General features: G+C 43.8%; 1 protein-coding gene across 1 annotated transcript in view; it reads right to left on the minus strand.

Annotated features, from left to right (window-relative positions):
• Nucleotides 1-2,468: 2,468 nt before the first annotated feature.
• Nucleotides 2,469-17,549, minus strand: part of mast1b (microtubule associated serine/threonine kinase 1b) — a 29,393-nt gene continuing 14,312 nt past the window's right edge. The window contains exons 6-27 of the mRNA XM_030790599.1: nt 16,858-17,018; nt 16,643-16,718; nt 15,365-15,574; nt 13,865-13,966; nt 12,548-12,680; nt 11,966-12,033; nt 11,418-11,494; nt 11,092-11,300; nt 10,228-10,366; nt 9,739-9,871; nt 8,548-8,713; nt 8,163-8,264; nt 7,817-7,939; nt 7,512-7,621; nt 7,054-7,214; nt 6,397-6,653; nt 5,960-6,169; nt 5,394-5,623; nt 4,869-4,991; nt 4,550-4,686; nt 4,225-4,412; nt 2,469-4,069 (exon numbers count right to left, since the gene is read on the minus strand). Of these exons, the coding sequence (XP_030646459.1) occupies nt 2,469-4,069; nt 4,225-4,412; nt 4,550-4,686; nt 4,869-4,991; nt 5,394-5,623; nt 5,960-6,169; nt 6,397-6,653; nt 7,054-7,214; nt 7,512-7,621; nt 7,817-7,939; nt 8,163-8,264; nt 8,548-8,713; nt 9,739-9,871; nt 10,228-10,366; nt 11,092-11,300; nt 11,418-11,494; nt 11,966-12,033; nt 12,548-12,680; nt 13,865-13,966; nt 15,365-15,574; nt 16,643-16,718; nt 16,858-17,018 (4,716 nt within the window). The remainder of the gene's footprint in view (nt 4,070-4,224; nt 4,413-4,549; nt 4,687-4,868; nt 4,992-5,393; nt 5,624-5,959; nt 6,170-6,396; nt 6,654-7,053; nt 7,215-7,511; nt 7,622-7,816; nt 7,940-8,162; nt 8,265-8,547; nt 8,714-9,738; nt 9,872-10,227; nt 10,367-11,091; nt 11,301-11,417; nt 11,495-11,965; nt 12,034-12,547; nt 12,681-13,864; nt 13,967-15,364; nt 15,575-16,642; nt 16,719-16,857; nt 17,019-17,549) is intronic.

Genomic DNA, 17,549 nt, shown 5'->3' on the forward strand with positions numbered 1-17,549 from the left:
ATACTTCCTGTTTTTCTGTTTCTTCACTTGGCAACGTCGATCCCATTGGTCTCGTGATTACCTTGCCGACTCTGATTGGCCCGACTGGCCTGTGACGTTTAGACCCCGCATTCTCATGAAATCCAGATCTTGAAACTGTTCAATGAAATTTTAAAGCACAGTGCATGTCCTGCCAGATTAAAATAAATGGATAAGGGAATGGTCTTTCCTCTGAGTTCGCTATGAACTGACCTAAAGATAAAAAAATTCATCTTATCGATTCTCTCACCCTCTCTCTCTCTCTCTCCATTCCGTCTATTGCTACTTCCCTCTAGAACAAATCACTCTTCTGAACTCATCAAAATAAAAGTGTCATTTCCAAAAACAGTTTTTCACACAATGAAACACAACATTAATCTGCTTAGTTATTTAATTTTTATTACTTACTGCACCTTCAACTTTTTTTTGTTTTGTTTTTGCATTATTTCACAACATTGTTTGAGGAAGAACTCATACAAATGACAAATGAATATGCTGTCGTATAAAACATACTGAACGTCCCTAATGATAAACCAACTGAGAAATTAAAGAATACTGTAACATCTGGAGAGACCGAAAGAGTGGGGCAACCTAACATGCTGAACGAGTGCTTGTGTTTCACATTAATGTATAGAAAGGATACAAAATGTAATCATTCAATTAAATAATAAAAAAAAAAACAAATAATTAATTGATCAATGAACCATAAATGTATATTTAAAAAAAGACAGGTAAATAAAGTGCATTCTTCACAATAGTTTTCTTTTCTTTTCTTTTTTTTTTAATATCACAACGACAAACTGCGCCTCAGGCAAAAAAGAGCCTATGCCTAAAACGTCTAGACAGACTTATGCAACTGACATCCAGACAGGCATTACTCCACTCCACTGGACGACTGCGTTAAGGACAAAATGGTGCCTATCTACTTCATGAGGTCGTAACTCACAGCCAAAAAAGGAAAGAAAAACAAAGTTGTTTCAGTAGAGGACCTCATTATCCAGAGACATACTAATCTTATTTACGCTGAAACCATACACAAGAAGATGTGCAATGGCACAAAAGGCCTTTGACAGAACTCTGCTCGAAACACCAAAAAAAAAAAAAAAAAGAGGACAAAGATATGAAGGAAGGCTGCAGGCTTGAAAACTAAATTTGGTCAACCTTCAACACGAGGATGTAAACTAGGTGAGTGTCAGCTCTGACTTATTTTAATATGAAATTGATCTAACAATTTTTTTTATCTCCTCTTCCTAACATGGTGAGAGTTACTGTATGCTTCTAAGAGCAAACATGAACATTTCCTATACAATCTAAATTTAAAGACCACAATGCATTAAAGTTAGACTGTAATCAAACAGGACTACACATCATATAACCTCTGTCCACAAGAACACAACACTTCACATAACAAAAGGAAGAATTATCGCTTCGTCAAAAGAAGGAAGAAGTCATTTTTTTTTCAAGCTTTCAAGCATTAAGGTGTTTTATCAACAGTGCATTCAATGATCCATAATCTACCTGAATAAATGTACACATGGCAAAATGTATTTCACTGACCAGAACAAGCCCAAAGCCCCTTTTCCATCAGCCTTCATAAACCTGCTAGACACTCTGGTTCACATTTCACATGCCTTTGATGAGTTTACTGACAAAGAAATCTCCATTTGGCTGAACTGAGAGAACTGAAAACCACATTTATACCTGCTGGATCACACTGTAAACTCAGTCTTTGAGGAACTGCCCCTACTCATGCTGTGCTAAACCTACAACACAGCATTGTTCCTGTGCAACTCAATATGTCATACTATCCTTGTGCAATTCAAGTCTCTGTTCCTACATATTCAAATCTCAGCCCTTAGACACACTAAACAAACTCTCATTACTCCTCAACACCCACAGAGTTATTCATTTTCATCTAATGGACGATTATGACTACTTTCAATTATTTCTTTTATTGCATACACACTATCCAGCACGTATGAGATTATTTGCTCTTGAATAAACTATCTGCAGCTCTGGTGACAGCATGGTGATTGACAGGCTTTGTAACCAATCATGTTTGCCTGCAAATGAATGACACACTAAGATACTGCTGATACGCTGGTCCTATGACGGACTCAGGCGATTAGACGTACACAGCAGGTGATTAGATGTACACAGTGTTCACTAGCATTAGGTCTGTTTTCACTCTTCTTTTATACACACAGTGTGGAACATGCATCAAGAGAGACATAGTTTCTTTATCCTATGTACACATAAAACGTTTCACATACATGGAACACCATACACACACAATTAACAGTAGTTGAAGCACCTTTCTTTGACTTGTTCATCTTTTTCTAAAATGATAGTCTTTTTTTTTTATTGATTTGGTGGTTGAAGGATTCCCTTTGGGGTGGAATATTTTAATTCTTTAGAAGTTGTAGTTTCTTTGAGTCTCTGACTCTGAATCAGGAATGCTTGGAAGAATTCCGAGCATTAGCCTTATCCGATTTAGCCACGCCAGACGGTCCTGGCCAGGTTCCCGTGGCTCCACGTCGACTTCCATGCGAAGCCTCAGACTTTCCTAATGTGACTCCTCGTTTCTCCTCACCTGTCTTACTGCTGTCTTTGGCTCTGCTTCCCTCCTGGGAGCCCAGCTTCATGGGCCCCAGCACAGTTTTTGCCACACTGGTGAGTTGCGTGACGAAACTGGATTTGTCGCCGGGGGAGACAGCACGTGATTTTCCAGAACTGGGGGAAGGAGCAGGAGGAGATGGGGATGCTGGAACTTCCTCCACCACCTCCAGTAAACTCTTCTCTTCCCTAGGCCGTTTTGAAACGGTTACTGGAACTCCACCCCTGTCCTCTTTGGGTTTGGCAGGGACCAGGCCTGATTGTGTCAGTGGCACCGCTGGACCTTTGGATCTGCAATCTGCAGTAGTTCCAGCACTGCTCCCCTCTTTAACGCTAATCTCAGGTGTCTGGGTGCTTTTACCGGTTTTGGGCACGTCAGCACTGCTGGTCTGGCAGGCTGTGTCTCTCTCTAGGTGACCTTTCCCAGAGCTTCTGCCTTTATCCTGGGGCTTGACCGCAGCAGTTTCAGTTTGAATCCCTTGATCCCTGCATTCCTGGACCCCCGACCCCAAGGACTTCCCTGGCACCCGCTCAGGGGGTTTAGCATCACAGCCAATGCTAGCTGTCTGAACATTCGGCAACTGAGTCTTATCTCCAGCCTTGGACTCCTTTGCTGTTGTCAGCAGGAGCGAGGCTTGGCTTGCATGGGGCTTTGAAGCAGTTTCATCTTTAGTAGGCTCAGCACACTGACGCAAGTTAGCATCTGCGCTAACGCTAGCTTGTGTCGATTTGATTTTAGACGCGGATTTTGCCTCTGCTATCTCTTCAGACCTCGCCTTCTCCATCACAGGTAACTGTTGTCTCTCCGACCTCCTGCCAAGTCTGAGAAAGCTGTCATCACTGACTACGTGTGAAGGGGGTGAGGAGGGCAGCACAGGCATGTTCTCGCCTTCAGTCTCCAGCAGACTCTGCAGCGCATGCTCACAGTGGAACGCCTCACGCCGATAATCTACATGGACCATTTCCACACCGTGCTTCCTCAGAGACATGCCTAGCCCTCCTTTTTTCTCCGCTCCGATGGGTGACAAGAAAGAGGAAGACGGAGAGGAGGAAGACGGAAAAGAAGGGGGCGGAGCTGGACCGAGCTTTTCGGCTGACTGCACGCGCTGCAAGAGAGGCGAGCGGGGGGGCTCCGCGCTTTTCGGACGGGGACGCGTGATCGGCGGAGAAGAGTGGAGCTTGGCGGGGAAGGCCTGGGTGGTGTTGGAACTGCCCACCGTGTGCCCACTCAAAGGCGGAGGAGAGGAGGTGGTGGGAGAAGGAGTGTGCGCCAGAGGCGACAGAGGGATGTTGCCCGCGGACTTGCAGCGGGCGGAACGATACTGGCGGTGCAGTTTGGGCGAGAGGCCGTGGAGCGAACTGGGACGCATGTGCTGTGAGGCCGCGGGAGAGTTGGGCGTGCTGGAGGCCGGCGAGCTACTCTGAGATGAAGTGCCTGAAAAGAGACAGGGAGGCAGTGTCGGGTTTAATATACGCTGAGGAAACAACAGAAAAGTTACGCAAACGATAGGAAGGCAAAGGTCAAAATATAGATGTTGTCAGTAAAATGCCAGGAAAATGCACTGCACTGCAGGCACTGCAGAAACTGACCCAGATAGGCCGACTCTGGGGGGGAACGGTACGTCTGTGTGGGTGAGCGGGCAGACAGGCCGTGGGTTGGAGAACCAGGCAGGCTGTCTCCAGACGACAGAGAACGATTCAAAGAAGACAAACTCCTACTGGTGTGCAGCAAGTTCGACTGTTTCGTGATCTTCCGGAAGAGGGAGCTACGCTTCTTACTGTGGAATTGAAAGTAAGAAAGTGGGAGAGAGAGAGAGAGAGAGAATAAGACAGAAAGTTGGACAGTAAGAACTATCTGGGATAGACAGTCCTTTGTACCTATTGTGTTGTATCTACCTTACATGTCTGCCCTCACCTCTCTTGTCCTTCTTTGGCTCCTGATTTCTTGTTTCTCCTGGCCATCTTGGCTCTGTAACTGGCCTTTCGCGCAGGTCCGATCTTTATGGACGTGTTTTCAAATGGTGTAGTGGTCACCGTCACTTTATTACCACTCTGTGTCGACAAATAACAGCAGACAAAAATTTCACTCCGCAGTCTACTCAAAAACACTCAGCATCATGAGAGAGACAGAAACTACATCAGAAAACTTAAAAATGTGAATATGTAACATTTATAGAGTGATTTAATCCTTTGTTTCTCTGTCTTTTAGAATTCAGGGATAATGAGCCTCTAACCTTCAGAATGAGCTCCACCACCTCTGTATGAACCAAACCATGTACAGATTCTCCATTCACATGGGTAATAAGATCGCCAGCACACAGACCCGCCTCCTGAGCGGGGCCTCCACCCTCCACATGCTGTGAATGGACCAAGAGAACATCTATCAGACTCAGTGATTCATCTCTCATAATTATACCATGTAGCAAACGCTATGTAAAAACACCATGCACATCAACTGTGTTAAATGATTTCGTTTCTAAAGGCAGCAAACTCATTTATATTATAAGATGGGCTGAAGACAAGAGATTAAAAAAATGATGGCCAATGCTAAACATTCATTCATTCGTAATCAGTTAATCTTATTCCAGACGCCAGGACTAAATGCTACATGAATAGCCATCTGAGAATCACACCCATTTGCCCAAAGCAATAAAGAGCGTTTACATTCATGTCATTGAATACTTATATGCAAATGATACTTATTTGCATTACTTTCTGAGGGATCACTGGAATTTTAAGAATGACTGAGCTGTACTTACCCAGACCATGTGATGAACGCTGTAGACATCACTGTCGCCCATGTACACACGGATGGCACGTAACGTGAAACCATACTTCTTTCCCGAACGCTGGATGGTGATTGGAGAGCGTACCACACTGACGTTGGGCGAGTAGTCTCGGCTGGGGGAGGAGTCACGAGATGACGGATTGGAGGAGATAGAGCGAGGAGACATAGGGCTGGCCAACGGGGATGTGCAATGCTGTTCCACTGAGAGAGAGAGAGAGAGAGAGAGAGAGACAGTATGAAGTACTGGGTACTGGGGTTTATCCTAATGAACGTTAAGGCCTTCAATGAAACACCCCATTTAGCTTATTACTATGAAAGTATTTGACTATATAGTGGTTTACTCTAAGCACCTTGGAAAACCTATTCATCACAGACAAAACTGAAGCATTCCATGCCTCTAATTTACACAACCAAACAATACAACTTCTATCAATACCACAGTTGATAGAGATAAGACATGACAAGTTTTCACAACGCGATGCTAATGTAAACAATGGTGACACTTCTCTCTGGCCCCCTGGTGGTGATAAGCATTACCTGCGGGTATAATGACAGACAGAGCAGTGGCAGAGGCCGATTTGATGACTTTGGTGCCGGTGCGAGTGGATCGTTTCTCTCCGTCAGCAGACAGCTGATGGTGCCTGGCGCGGCGTAGAACCAGGTCATTAGCGGCTCTGGGACCCAGTGCGTCGGGAACAAGGAGAGGCGTCACTGCCGTGAGAGCATCAGCTGGTCTCAACAGTTTGTCTGGATCACGAGGGATAAAACAGTGTTACGGAGAGTGACATGGTAATCGTAGATCATCTTGAGTGTTACTGGGATCACGCTGCTTTTCCCAGTTGAACGCAATCAACAGACGATAGCCTGTTTTCATATCCCGTTGTGTTTGTCCACTAGAATCATAGCTATAAATGCTGAATATAGTTTTTATTATCGTAATTCCTAACATACGTTAATCATAAATCTCTACAAACCTCCTGCTGTGCCCCCGTTGCCCTCCTTGGCTGTGGGACTTGGTTCAGCTAAACTGGAGAGTGTTGCCATGGAAGCGCCCTCTAGTGATGCCCCTCTGGTCTTCACTGGGGGCTGTCGATGGGGGGGCTCAATCTCGCCCTCTTGTGGAGACGCAAAGCGGTGCGTGTCCATGAGAGCGGAGAACCTCCTGCGTGCTCCCGACGGAGGGCTGGAGTCACTCTCAGTAAAAGAAGACTCAGAACATGATAAACGCTTCCTAAACACAGACAGAGAAGGAAAGAAAGAAAGAAAGAAAGAAAGAAAGAAAGAAAGAAAGAAAGAAAGAAAGAAAGAAAGAAAGAAAAATGACAAAGAGCCTACAACAAATCCTGCTAGTCATCAGGTCTTGTTGTAATGTTGTAAGTCAATGAATAGACTGATCTGAGCAACTCTGGGCTTTCAATATTTCATCTTTCAAAAGACAAGCGATAAAGTTGTAGACTGATTTAAACGTACAGGAACACAGACACCATCATTACTTATTAAATACTTCAGATACAATATTTTGTGCTTAGGTAAACTTCACAGAAACAGTGAAAAACCTGCCTGTATCTTTAATTAACCCACATCTCTTTCCCTCACTAACACGGTGTGGCTAACACAGCTCTCTCACTCACAGTTCAGGTGATCCAGTTCTCCATGTCTTGTCTCGGAGAGTGAGGCTTCCCAGACTCTCTCTCTTGGCCACCCTGTCCTCTCTGGAGCTTTTCTGTTCCCTGCGAGTGACCACGGGGGCTTTGTGGTCCAGCTGAGACAAGTGCTCCATGCTGCTGTACACCTGTAGTCCGGGGCACACGCAGCAGGCAGGAGCTCAGTAAAACCATGGACTACAAGTCACACAATCCTCTTGTTATTATTCTACTTATTGAGTTTTGAAAAGCAGTGTTAGGAAATGGTAGAGATAAACTGTGATAGAATGAGAGAGAGTGAAAAGTGAGAATGTACAGTACGTGTGGCAAGAGGCTGAGGGAGGGAGAGAGAGAGCGAGAGAGAGAGAGAGAGGGAGAGAGAGAGAGAGAGAGAGAGAGAGAGGGAGAGAGAGAGAGAGAGAGAGAGAGAGAGATAGAGTTGAGACCTTGCTGAAGCGTGGTGAACAGGAAGAGAAGCGCCGAATCTCCACTGGCTCGTCATCATTAGTGTCATCTTCATCATATGAGTGGACATGATGATAACGATCAGACCGCGCTGAGGAGAGGACCAAGAGGGGGTCAGAGAATACACACACACACACAAACACACACAAAATACACAGAAACACCCTAAACAGAAGCATATGCACACACGCTTTAATTACATCTTCTCTTACTCATAAACATGCACAACCCATCCCAACTTACCTATGCTCCCATAAGCACATGCATACATGTACAACACACTCACTGTCAAAATAGCTGGTATCCTCCTCAGACTCCAGGTGGGGGATGAACTCAGCTTTCTGTCTTAGGAGACTGTTCCAATTCAACTCTGAGAAAAATGAGTGCTGCTTCACCTCAAATGCTCCCCCTGAGTGTAACACACAAACACAAACACACACACACACACACACATACACACACACACACACACACACACACACACAAATAGAGAAGGCATAAATACATCATTTTTAAATAGCAGAACATGTGTCACAGTGCATTTGTTTTCAGGTATACCCCCAACTAACAATTTCACTCAGTTCACATTGTCCCTACTTCTACGAAGTTGGCGTAGTTTAGTTGGAATGTACCTGTGCCCAGCCTGAGTAGAGGGTTGGTACGCAGAAGGGCAGAGATCAGGTGCTGAGCATCAGGAGGAAGAGCCTCATCCCCTTCAGGCCACACAATGTCATCTTTTCACACACACACACACACACACACACACGGAAGAAGAATGGTTAGAATGTGGATGGAAAAATTAAGCCTAGTGTTTGTATTTACAACAGGCAGAGTGAAAAAGAACAGCTGCAATCGAGGATCCGATTTAAGAGAGAAAAAAAAGGCTCTGAGAAAAACGGAGGGAGTAGAAAAAGCTGAGAGAGAAAGTATCGAGAAAGACTGAGAGAAAGACTGAGAGAAAGATTGTGATGAAAACAAAGGGAGGGGTAAGAGGAGCGAGAAATTTGACATGTTTACCTGTGATGACCTGTCCGAACAGTTCCTCGGGTGTGTCTCCGAAAAACGGCACACACCCCACCAAGAACTCGTACAGAATGATGCCCATGGCCCACCAGTCCACTGGTTTACCGTAACCCTGCCGCAGAATGACCTCCGGAGCAATGTACTCAGGCGTACCACACACCTGCACACAAACGCGACAACGTGAACCGTCAATCAAAATCACAACCTGAACACACACCTAAACTAACACCCACATACCTGAGCACACACCAAAAATCACAACCTGAACCTGCACCTGAAATCAAACTAACACCCTGAATTCATCACATTCAAAACCCAAACACAATATTTGCTAAGTAAGCCTAAAATGATAGGATTATAACAGATTATTTTCTAAGGATCGTTCCCATGTGCCTGTTCTGTTCGTTAAGCTGAGTATTTACCCAGTTAAAGCACAAGTCACACAGACAAATGACTGACACGGTGAAAGTGGATCTGGACACAGTAATGCTACATAATGAGGAAAGCTGTGCCGGTTAATGAGGAGGTGCTTGTCGTCTTTCCTCTGGATGACACAGATCTGTTATAATTAGTGTGTTTCAAAGTCATTAAAATGAAATTACTGTCCATGAAAGGGCCCCTCTTTACACTGGCATGCAAATACGTCTTCATCAACAACAACAAACAATTAAAGGAAAAAAAAAAAACGTAACCACCCCCCCCCCCCGAAAAAAAAATAACAGTGAAGAAAATAAATGAATATAATTGACTACCGAGTAGATCACGGGCCTTTATGCACTAATGTTAAAATGGTTACTGAGAGGTTTTTTTTTCTCACCCTACATGACTGTGTAGTGCGTAGTTAAAAACAGAGCGGACCAAGAGATTCTGATTCAGACAGAGACAGGTGCTTATGGGTCTCTGTGGACAGACCTGATCTGATACACCAGTGTGTGAGGGTAAAAATGAAGCTATCCAATCTGTCTAAAGATCAGGTCTCAGGAAAGACAGAACTGAGAGAGGAAGCCATAATTTTTCATATAATGTGTCCCCAGTAACTGCTCATTTACATCTGAACACACAGTACTTGGACTAAAATTGAATGTGTAATTTTGAGTTTCCTAATGAGAGCACTACAATCCATCCCCATTCAGTAATTATGCTGGCATCATTGTGGTGTAACGCACGTGCAATCCAGGAACTCACCTGTTTGTCCAGAAACTCCCTGGTGTCCTTCTCAATGTGCCCCTCATACAGGTTGGTAGTCAAACTCATCAGACCCATTTTTGACAAGCCAAAGTCTGTCAGCTTAATATGACCCATAGAGGTGATCAACAGACTGCAGATCAGGCAAGAGAAACAGATAGAGAAACAGATAGGGAAAAGGAAAGAGAGAGAGAGTGAGAGAAACAGATAGAGAAAGGGAGAGAGAGGTAGAGAGAGATAGAGAGAGAAACAGATAGAGAAACAGATAGAGAAAGGGAGAGAGAGGTAGAGAGAGAGAGAGAGAGAGAGAGAGAGAGAGAATGTCTGAATACCTGAATAGTAATATATCCAGACGAATGTACAGGCTACAGAAATGCTGTCATACACATCAGTCATGCAACAAACACAATCTCTGCTTATAGAATGTGCTCCACGCTATTTCAGCTCTAAGAAGTGCATGCTGTTATCCACTAGGTGGCGATGTCTTACTTGTCTGGCTTCAGGTCTCTGTGCACTATGCCATAGTTATGGATGTACTCCAGTGCCAGGACTGTCTCAGCGAAGTACATGCGTGCCATCTCCACGGGCAACGCTCCAATGTTCTTCAACAACGTGGCACAATCACCCCCTGCCAACAGTCAATTCACAAAAACAATTACCCTTATATATTTCAATTAGATTCTCATTCGCCGTTGTCTAAGCAACCATTAATCTCCTTCCTGAGATTCACAGAAATCCATTACAGAGAGTAAATACAACACATTAGGTCGAATTAAGAGATAAACAGGTAAACAAAAGTCTAAGAAATAAAATGTGGAGACTGAGCTGTGATACTGTGAAATGGCTGCTAAAGTTCTGAAGGCAGCGCAGACAAAAATCTGTGTGTCTGACTATTCACATCTGTTTTACTTTTGACATATGGGCCGGATTTGCGAGATTTGCGTGAATTCATACAGAAACTTGTACTGTCTCTCGGTAAACGGTCATTACAACTGACATCTTCGCGGTCAACGAGGCTGCAGTGAGACCATGGAAAGGCAAAGCTGTCAAAGCGAATTAGCTCATGAAGATGGATATTAAACTATGGTAGATTTACTGGTGAAGCAGAAGAATGGCTGGAAATACGAGAGGTTTGATCGCTTGCGGTCGTCACGGTGTCTCTATCGAAGTCTCTCGGTGTAGCAGGACCGAGTGCGAGTTTCTCATCTTCTTTGTTTCTGGTATTTATTCATTTCGAGAAGGACTGAGTGGCTCTAACTTCAAGCGACCCCCATATGACCAGCCTCACCTTTCTCACAGACTTAGAATGTGCCTGGTTTAGTTTGCAATTGCGAGTGAGTGCGTGCACCTTACCCTCCACGTATTCCATGACCATGCAGAGATGTCGCCTGGTCTCGAAAGAGCAAAACATGCTGACGACAAACGGGTTCTCCGCGAAGGTCAGGATATCTCTCTCCACAAAGGCCTGCTGGATCTGGTTCCTCAAGATCAGGTTCTGTTTGTTGATCTTCTTCATCGCAAAACGCTGACGAGTCTCCAAGTGCCTGACCAAGTACACAGCCCTGAAAAAGCCAAGGTACACTCTCTCACCTCTAAATAACCTTTAAGTATATCAGCGTAAAATAAAAAAATAAAAGAAAATGATGATTTTAGTTAAGGGTTGCTACGGACTGACTCACCCATATGCACCGTTACTAATCAGTTTGATGGTTTGGAAATCAGCTTCACCAGGAGGCTTCATGGCTCTCATCTTTCCCTAAGAGAGAAAGAAAAAAATAACAACAATAGTAACTAACAAGCAAGTCTCAAACCGGCTTACGGCGTGTTAACATTGCCACGGCGCAACTTTATGTGTTCAGTATGAGTCTGCAATAGGCCGTGGGTCTTCGGTGCGAGTTTTTTGTGTGGAGTTTCAGTATTCGCTTTGGGCTGTTTGGGCTCTTATTTTTGAGCTTTGAGTTTGGACTGTGAGTGTTGACTCTGGGTTTGAGTTCAGTGAGTTCACATATATTAGTCAGGAGTGCAGGGAAACTCAGGGTGTAATCAGACTAAATGGAAGTACTGGCCAGAGAAAAGGAGCATTAACTCAGAGACTCATTTTGTAACAGGGAATGACAGAGTGGAAAAGACTGTTTGTGTGTGTGTGTGTGTGTGTGTGTGTGAGTGTGTGTGCGTACGTGCGTGCGTGCGTGCAGACACATGCAAGACGAGAAAAAGAGTTACTCACCTCTGTGGAGTCATCTGTTTCAGGAGTGAGTGGCCCCTCACTATCATAGCTCTCCAGGTTGACCATCTCTGAAAACAAGCAAGTAAATTAAGCAAGTAATTAGCCTGGGTAATTATAAAAAATTTCTAAACAATAGACACTGTAATAATGTAGTAGTACAACATAGAAACACTGGCATTATTAACCTGATTGTTGCAATAGTACAGCACTGACTCACCAACCTCCGTGAGCCTGACGCTTTGTCACTAATCAGTTCAGATTAATGTCAACCCTCTCACTTCACATCCTGACCTCTCTCTCGTTCTTTCTCCCTCTCTCTATCTCTCTCTCTCACACATACACACACACACATACTCTTTTTCTTTCTCTCTCTCTCTCTCTCTCTCTCTTTCACACACACACACACACACACACACACACACACACACACACACACACACACACACACTCAAACACACATACTCTCTCTCTCTCTCATTCATTAGTCACCTTCTTTTCTTCCTCTATTACAGAGACCCCTCACAAACCCACACCACTCCTTCTATCCTCCTTCTACCCCCCCCCTCTCTCTCTCTCTGTCACCTTCTAGCGGGTCTCTTGTCAGCCCTAGCTGGCTGATGATGTAGCGTGGGATGTCTGTCTTTATTAAGTGTCCCTCTTTGGCATGGTCCTCCGCTGCCTCCAGCAGGTGGTAAAACTCTTCAGGGTTAAACTCCTGTTGTCAGAGGAACACACAAATCGCATTCAGTTCCATTCAACTCAACAGATCAGAGTCACTTGTTACTCCATCTCGTGTACACGTGTACCGATGTAATGAACGTTGTAGCATTCAGCATTGTTTGCGCTGAGTAAAGGGACTAGATTGTGCTGAGAACATCAGGACAGAATAGGGATTACTGGTTCTTTCATTCACAAACTGCCAAGCAGGCCAGAGACACTCAAACTTTTAAATTACAGACGGGCTCTGATATCCGTTGGCGTGACTCAGAGAAGGATGGCACTGCCATTGAGGGCACTGATAGCAGCTCCACGCTAAAATACAGCAAACAGGAATTTCAATCTAAATGCAGATGTGTCTATGGCCAGTCAGACTTTTCCCTTTTGTGGTGGCATTCAGTTTGGGCACCATCATCTCAGCATGCGGCGCCACTTCTCTGGGGATTATAATTGGGGTGGAAATTAGATTTGGAGAATAAAAAGACATCATTTGAGCTCCTGGGTTCATGTGTGTGTTGAGCTTAGATGAACATTGAGATCCTACTTCAAATGTACCTAGGAGCTGAGTGCTAACTTAGTAACTGATTATAAACTGTGACTGTACTTAACATTGTGATTACAATAGAAGCACACGTTTTTTTCTTTCTTTTTTCTTTTTTCTACATCTACTTGTGATTATTTCAAACCGTATAATTACGAGTGCAAATGAACAGCACGCACTTACAGCCTCTGAGTATTTAAACAGAGCATTTACTTCTGATACTATGTGGCCTAAAGTGATACAAACCACATTGTTAAATACACATAGAGAAAAATGCATTCATATCTTAAAAATGTGTAAAGTTAATAACACCTGCCCTGAGGGTAATTCACTGATGAGTGGTTCATCACGTCACTGGCTCAACCTGTGCTAAAAACTTCAGTTATTCTCATCTTTAATGTGAAGGGCACACCTGTGAGGGATGACCCGAGAGTAATGATGAGTCTGGATCAGAACGAGAGTAACTGAGAGAGTAACTGTGAGAGTATCAGTGAGAATCAATGGGAGAGCAATGGGAGAGAGTGAGTGGGATAGGAAGAGTGTAGGTTGCCTAGGTAACGGTAACAGTAAAGGCAACAGTAATATCACATGTCTAACTACGTGTGTTTGTGACATAATGTATGGGTCTTATAGAGTCTCACCAGACACTCCAGCAGTCTGGCCGGCCGGGAGATGATGATGAGGAGTTTCTTCACCAGCTCTGCCACGAACGCCACCTCTGCGCTCTCTGACCGCTCGTAAGCCTGACGGAGAAAGAGCGACATTTGTATTCATTCCAAATAAAAAAGAGTTAGAGTTAGAGAGAGAGAGATGGAGAGCAAGTGTGAGAGAGAGAAAGAAAGAACAGGAGAAAACTTTGTAATCATCTGCTTATTCATCAACCATCACCGTTTATTTATTCATTATAATTACTATAATCAAATGCTTTGTAAAATTGCTCTGTGAAGAAGATGGTAAGAAGAACTGACTTTGAGAGAGGAGGCGGTTTAAGAGGCGTGGGAACAAAGAGACACACAGACAAAAAAAAAAAAAGAAAAAAAGAAAGAAAAAAAGAGTGATGAAGAAAGGAGAGTTGAGACTCACATAGATAAGAGAGACAAAGCGCCTCAAAGTGAGAAGAGTGAGAAATAAAAAGGCTGAGAGCAAACGAGAAAACTATGAGTCAGACACGGAGAAAGTGAGAGAGCAGATGGCCCTCTGCGAGAAAACAACTCAAATCACCAAGACGCTACGGCAAAGAGATCTCCTCAAGCAGAATCCAGACAGACAGCCGTGGCCCTGTTGATTTCATCACTGCTCTGAGATCAGGACTAAAGGTGATACTCAGTCAGTGATGTCACTCTGAAAACCTGCTTCACCCGGGCATCATAGTCACTTCATATCCATTTCAGTTCTGCCTGTCTGAACATGACTATGGAAATGTCTATAAGGTTCTTAAAAAAAAAAACTGCATGCAGACTAGAAAAATTAGACGAAACGCATTTGACTGCATTTTAATCAGACGAAACACATTTGACAACATTTTAATCAAAACCATCCATCAAGGATGGGAGATGGGTAATCTGATGGAACTAATTCATTTATTTCTAATAAAGTACCTTTCATTTTAGGGGAAGTCAGCCAACTCACAGACACTTGCTAAAATGTGTACACACACACACACACACGCACGCACACATTCAGGATGCAAAGAGTGTGGACCTGTCACATTAAAAATTCTGTTTTCTTGCCTCATCTCTTGTCGTTGTCATTTTTCTATTGATCTGAAATGATTCAAACTAAGCCGAGCAAAAGCATTTCAAACATGTCAATGACCTTCACAAATGATGAAAGAAACAGACTGTGAAATGTGAAAGGATTACCAACCCCTATTACTCACAGAACCATTTCTCTACTCAAAATACAGGTCTGAGGTCAGATATTCAGTCCGTACTGGTTTGACTTTCACTTTCATTGCACACGTCAATTCTGTCAGTTTAACCAACACAAAGTAATGTTCTATTATACTGGGTTTTACTGCATAATATGATATTGTGAATATGAAGGCTTGTGATGACACTGTTCATGGACAAAAATGTGTGTGTGGAGTGGGTGTGTGTGTGTGTGTGTGTGTGCGCGCACGCACGTGTGATTTGACTCACATCATTTAGAAGTTTATCAAGGTTTTCCTGGAGCTCGTAGAAATAGATGGTGCTGATGAGTCCATCCTGAGATTTGGTCAGGCAGTCACGGGACAACTCAATAATCTGGTGATGTATGAAACTGAGGACCCCGTCAGCCAGGGGCAGAACATTCTCTGGAGAAAACGCCTGGACAAACTCTGCCAATCGACACTCCATCTGTGCCGTGGCCTGAGAGAGAGAGAAAGACAGAGAGAGAGAGAGAGAGAGGAAGAGCGAGAGCCAGAGAGAGAGATCATGGTTAATATATTACTCTATTTAAGCTACTAAGTGGTAGAATTTCTCACGGAAGATGTTTAACTTCATCCTAATAGTCCTGTTTAGACTGAATCACAGACGTACAGATTCAGCTCTGTGCTAATTCTAATGCCACTGTCTTGTGTTTTGTAACCATCTAGTGAAGGATATGTCTGTCTTCACCAGTCTGCTTTGACACATGACCACTACTACTCCTTCCTGACAGTGTTCCTCTGGGGACAGGCACTTTCTTCTTCTCTTTTATTTTTGACACAGTTCCCCTTCATACATTTCATTATGTTGCTCTTTCTGTGACGGATGCTCTTGTAATTCGGGCATCAATCGTTTGGCATCCTGCAAAATAGATTTGATACTTGTGCTGCTTTAGAAACTCAGAGATGATCCGGTTGATTTCAGGGCTTTTAGAGCAGACGTCTACAGGTTATTGCTATGGAAATTAATATAAATCATACGCGAAAACGCTTTAAATTGTACCTTTGTTGCTTCCAAACTTTTCTTTTCGTTAAATGTTGCCATTTTTGTCTGCTCCCATACATAACTTCACATTCTCTATGAAAATGTGAAAAAATATTAAACAAATCTGAAACATATCTGACGTTATATAAACTACAGTTTCTGGCTTTTGGATCTTTTCAAAGGGCCACACTGTCTCCCTGGGGAGTACTGGCTTAATCCTGCTAACGCAGTTAGCACAGGGTGACAGATGAGATGACCAGCAGCTCTGCCCTTATTACATCAGTGCTGAGAACAGTGTAGAGAAAAGAGAACACACTAAAAACTGAGTGTGTGTGTGTGTGTGTGTGTGTGCGTGTGTGGTTGTGTATAACTACGTTCTTCTGAGAGTGTGTGTTTATGTCTATACATTCACGTGTGTGCGTGTATGTGTGTGTGGGTGCATGTGCTACTGTGTGTGTGTGTGTGTGTGTGTGTGTGTGTGTGTGTGTGTGTGTGTGTGGGTGAATGTGTGAGTGCATATCTCACCTTGGGGAAGCGCTCCTTATACACATGGTTCATCATGACAATCTCATTATCATAGCATGAGGGTGACCGACCCGGACTGACAGAGGAGAGACAGAGAGAAAGTGCTTTCAATTTACTTGATCAAGGACAAAGATAGGGAGAAATATAAAAGGTTAAACTCTCTGTATGTGTGTGTGTGTGTGTGTGTGTGTGTGTGTGTGTGTGTGTGTGTGTACCTGAGGCTGCGTGAGCGGGGTCGTGCGTGAGCAGAGCTTCGAGCTCCGTCATCGTCGGCGATGCTCTCTGTGCTGCCGAAGTGTTTGGACAGGAAGTGAAGTTCATCCAGAGTTGGCTGGAATGGCAACTGGTGCAACCGCTCCTGAGAGGACGAGGAAGACTGGAAAGACAGAGAGAAAGAGAGAGAGAAAGACAGACAGAGACAGTGACACAGAGAGAGAGATGGGGAGAGAGAGAGAGAGAGAGAGAGAGAGAGAGAGAGGAGACGAAGAAGAAAAATGTTAGTCTTAGTGCAATATGTGACGTCTGTCAAAGATCAAAGAAAATGTCTCAGAGAGGCAAAAACCTGTTTTCTCAGCTGGCTGTTTTTTTTGTGCACATCTAAATCAGTGCTTTGAGCTCTGAGACGTGTTTTGAGCAAAGCCATTGTGATATGTGTAATGGGTCTTTCAGGCCATGCCAGTGTTGATATAGCTGCAGTATTCCACAGGGAAGTTTTCCTGTTTCTCTCACATGCACGGCCGCCCTTACCAGCATCTGGCGTGAGCACGGAACAACTAGTAATTAATCTTTAAAGGAACCTAATTTATTTTGAAAGGGAAATATATTTTTGCTGTAATCATTTATCTTTCCATTAATCACCTATCTCTTCTTTAATCCTGCCTTCTCATTGATCCTTTATCTTTTCTTG

This window comes from Chanos chanos, chromosome 13 (assembly GCF_902362185.1).
Source record: "Chanos chanos chromosome 13, fChaCha1.1, whole genome shotgun sequence".
NCBI classification, from domain to species: domain Eukaryota; kingdom Metazoa; phylum Chordata; class Actinopteri; order Gonorynchiformes; family Chanidae; genus Chanos; species Chanos chanos.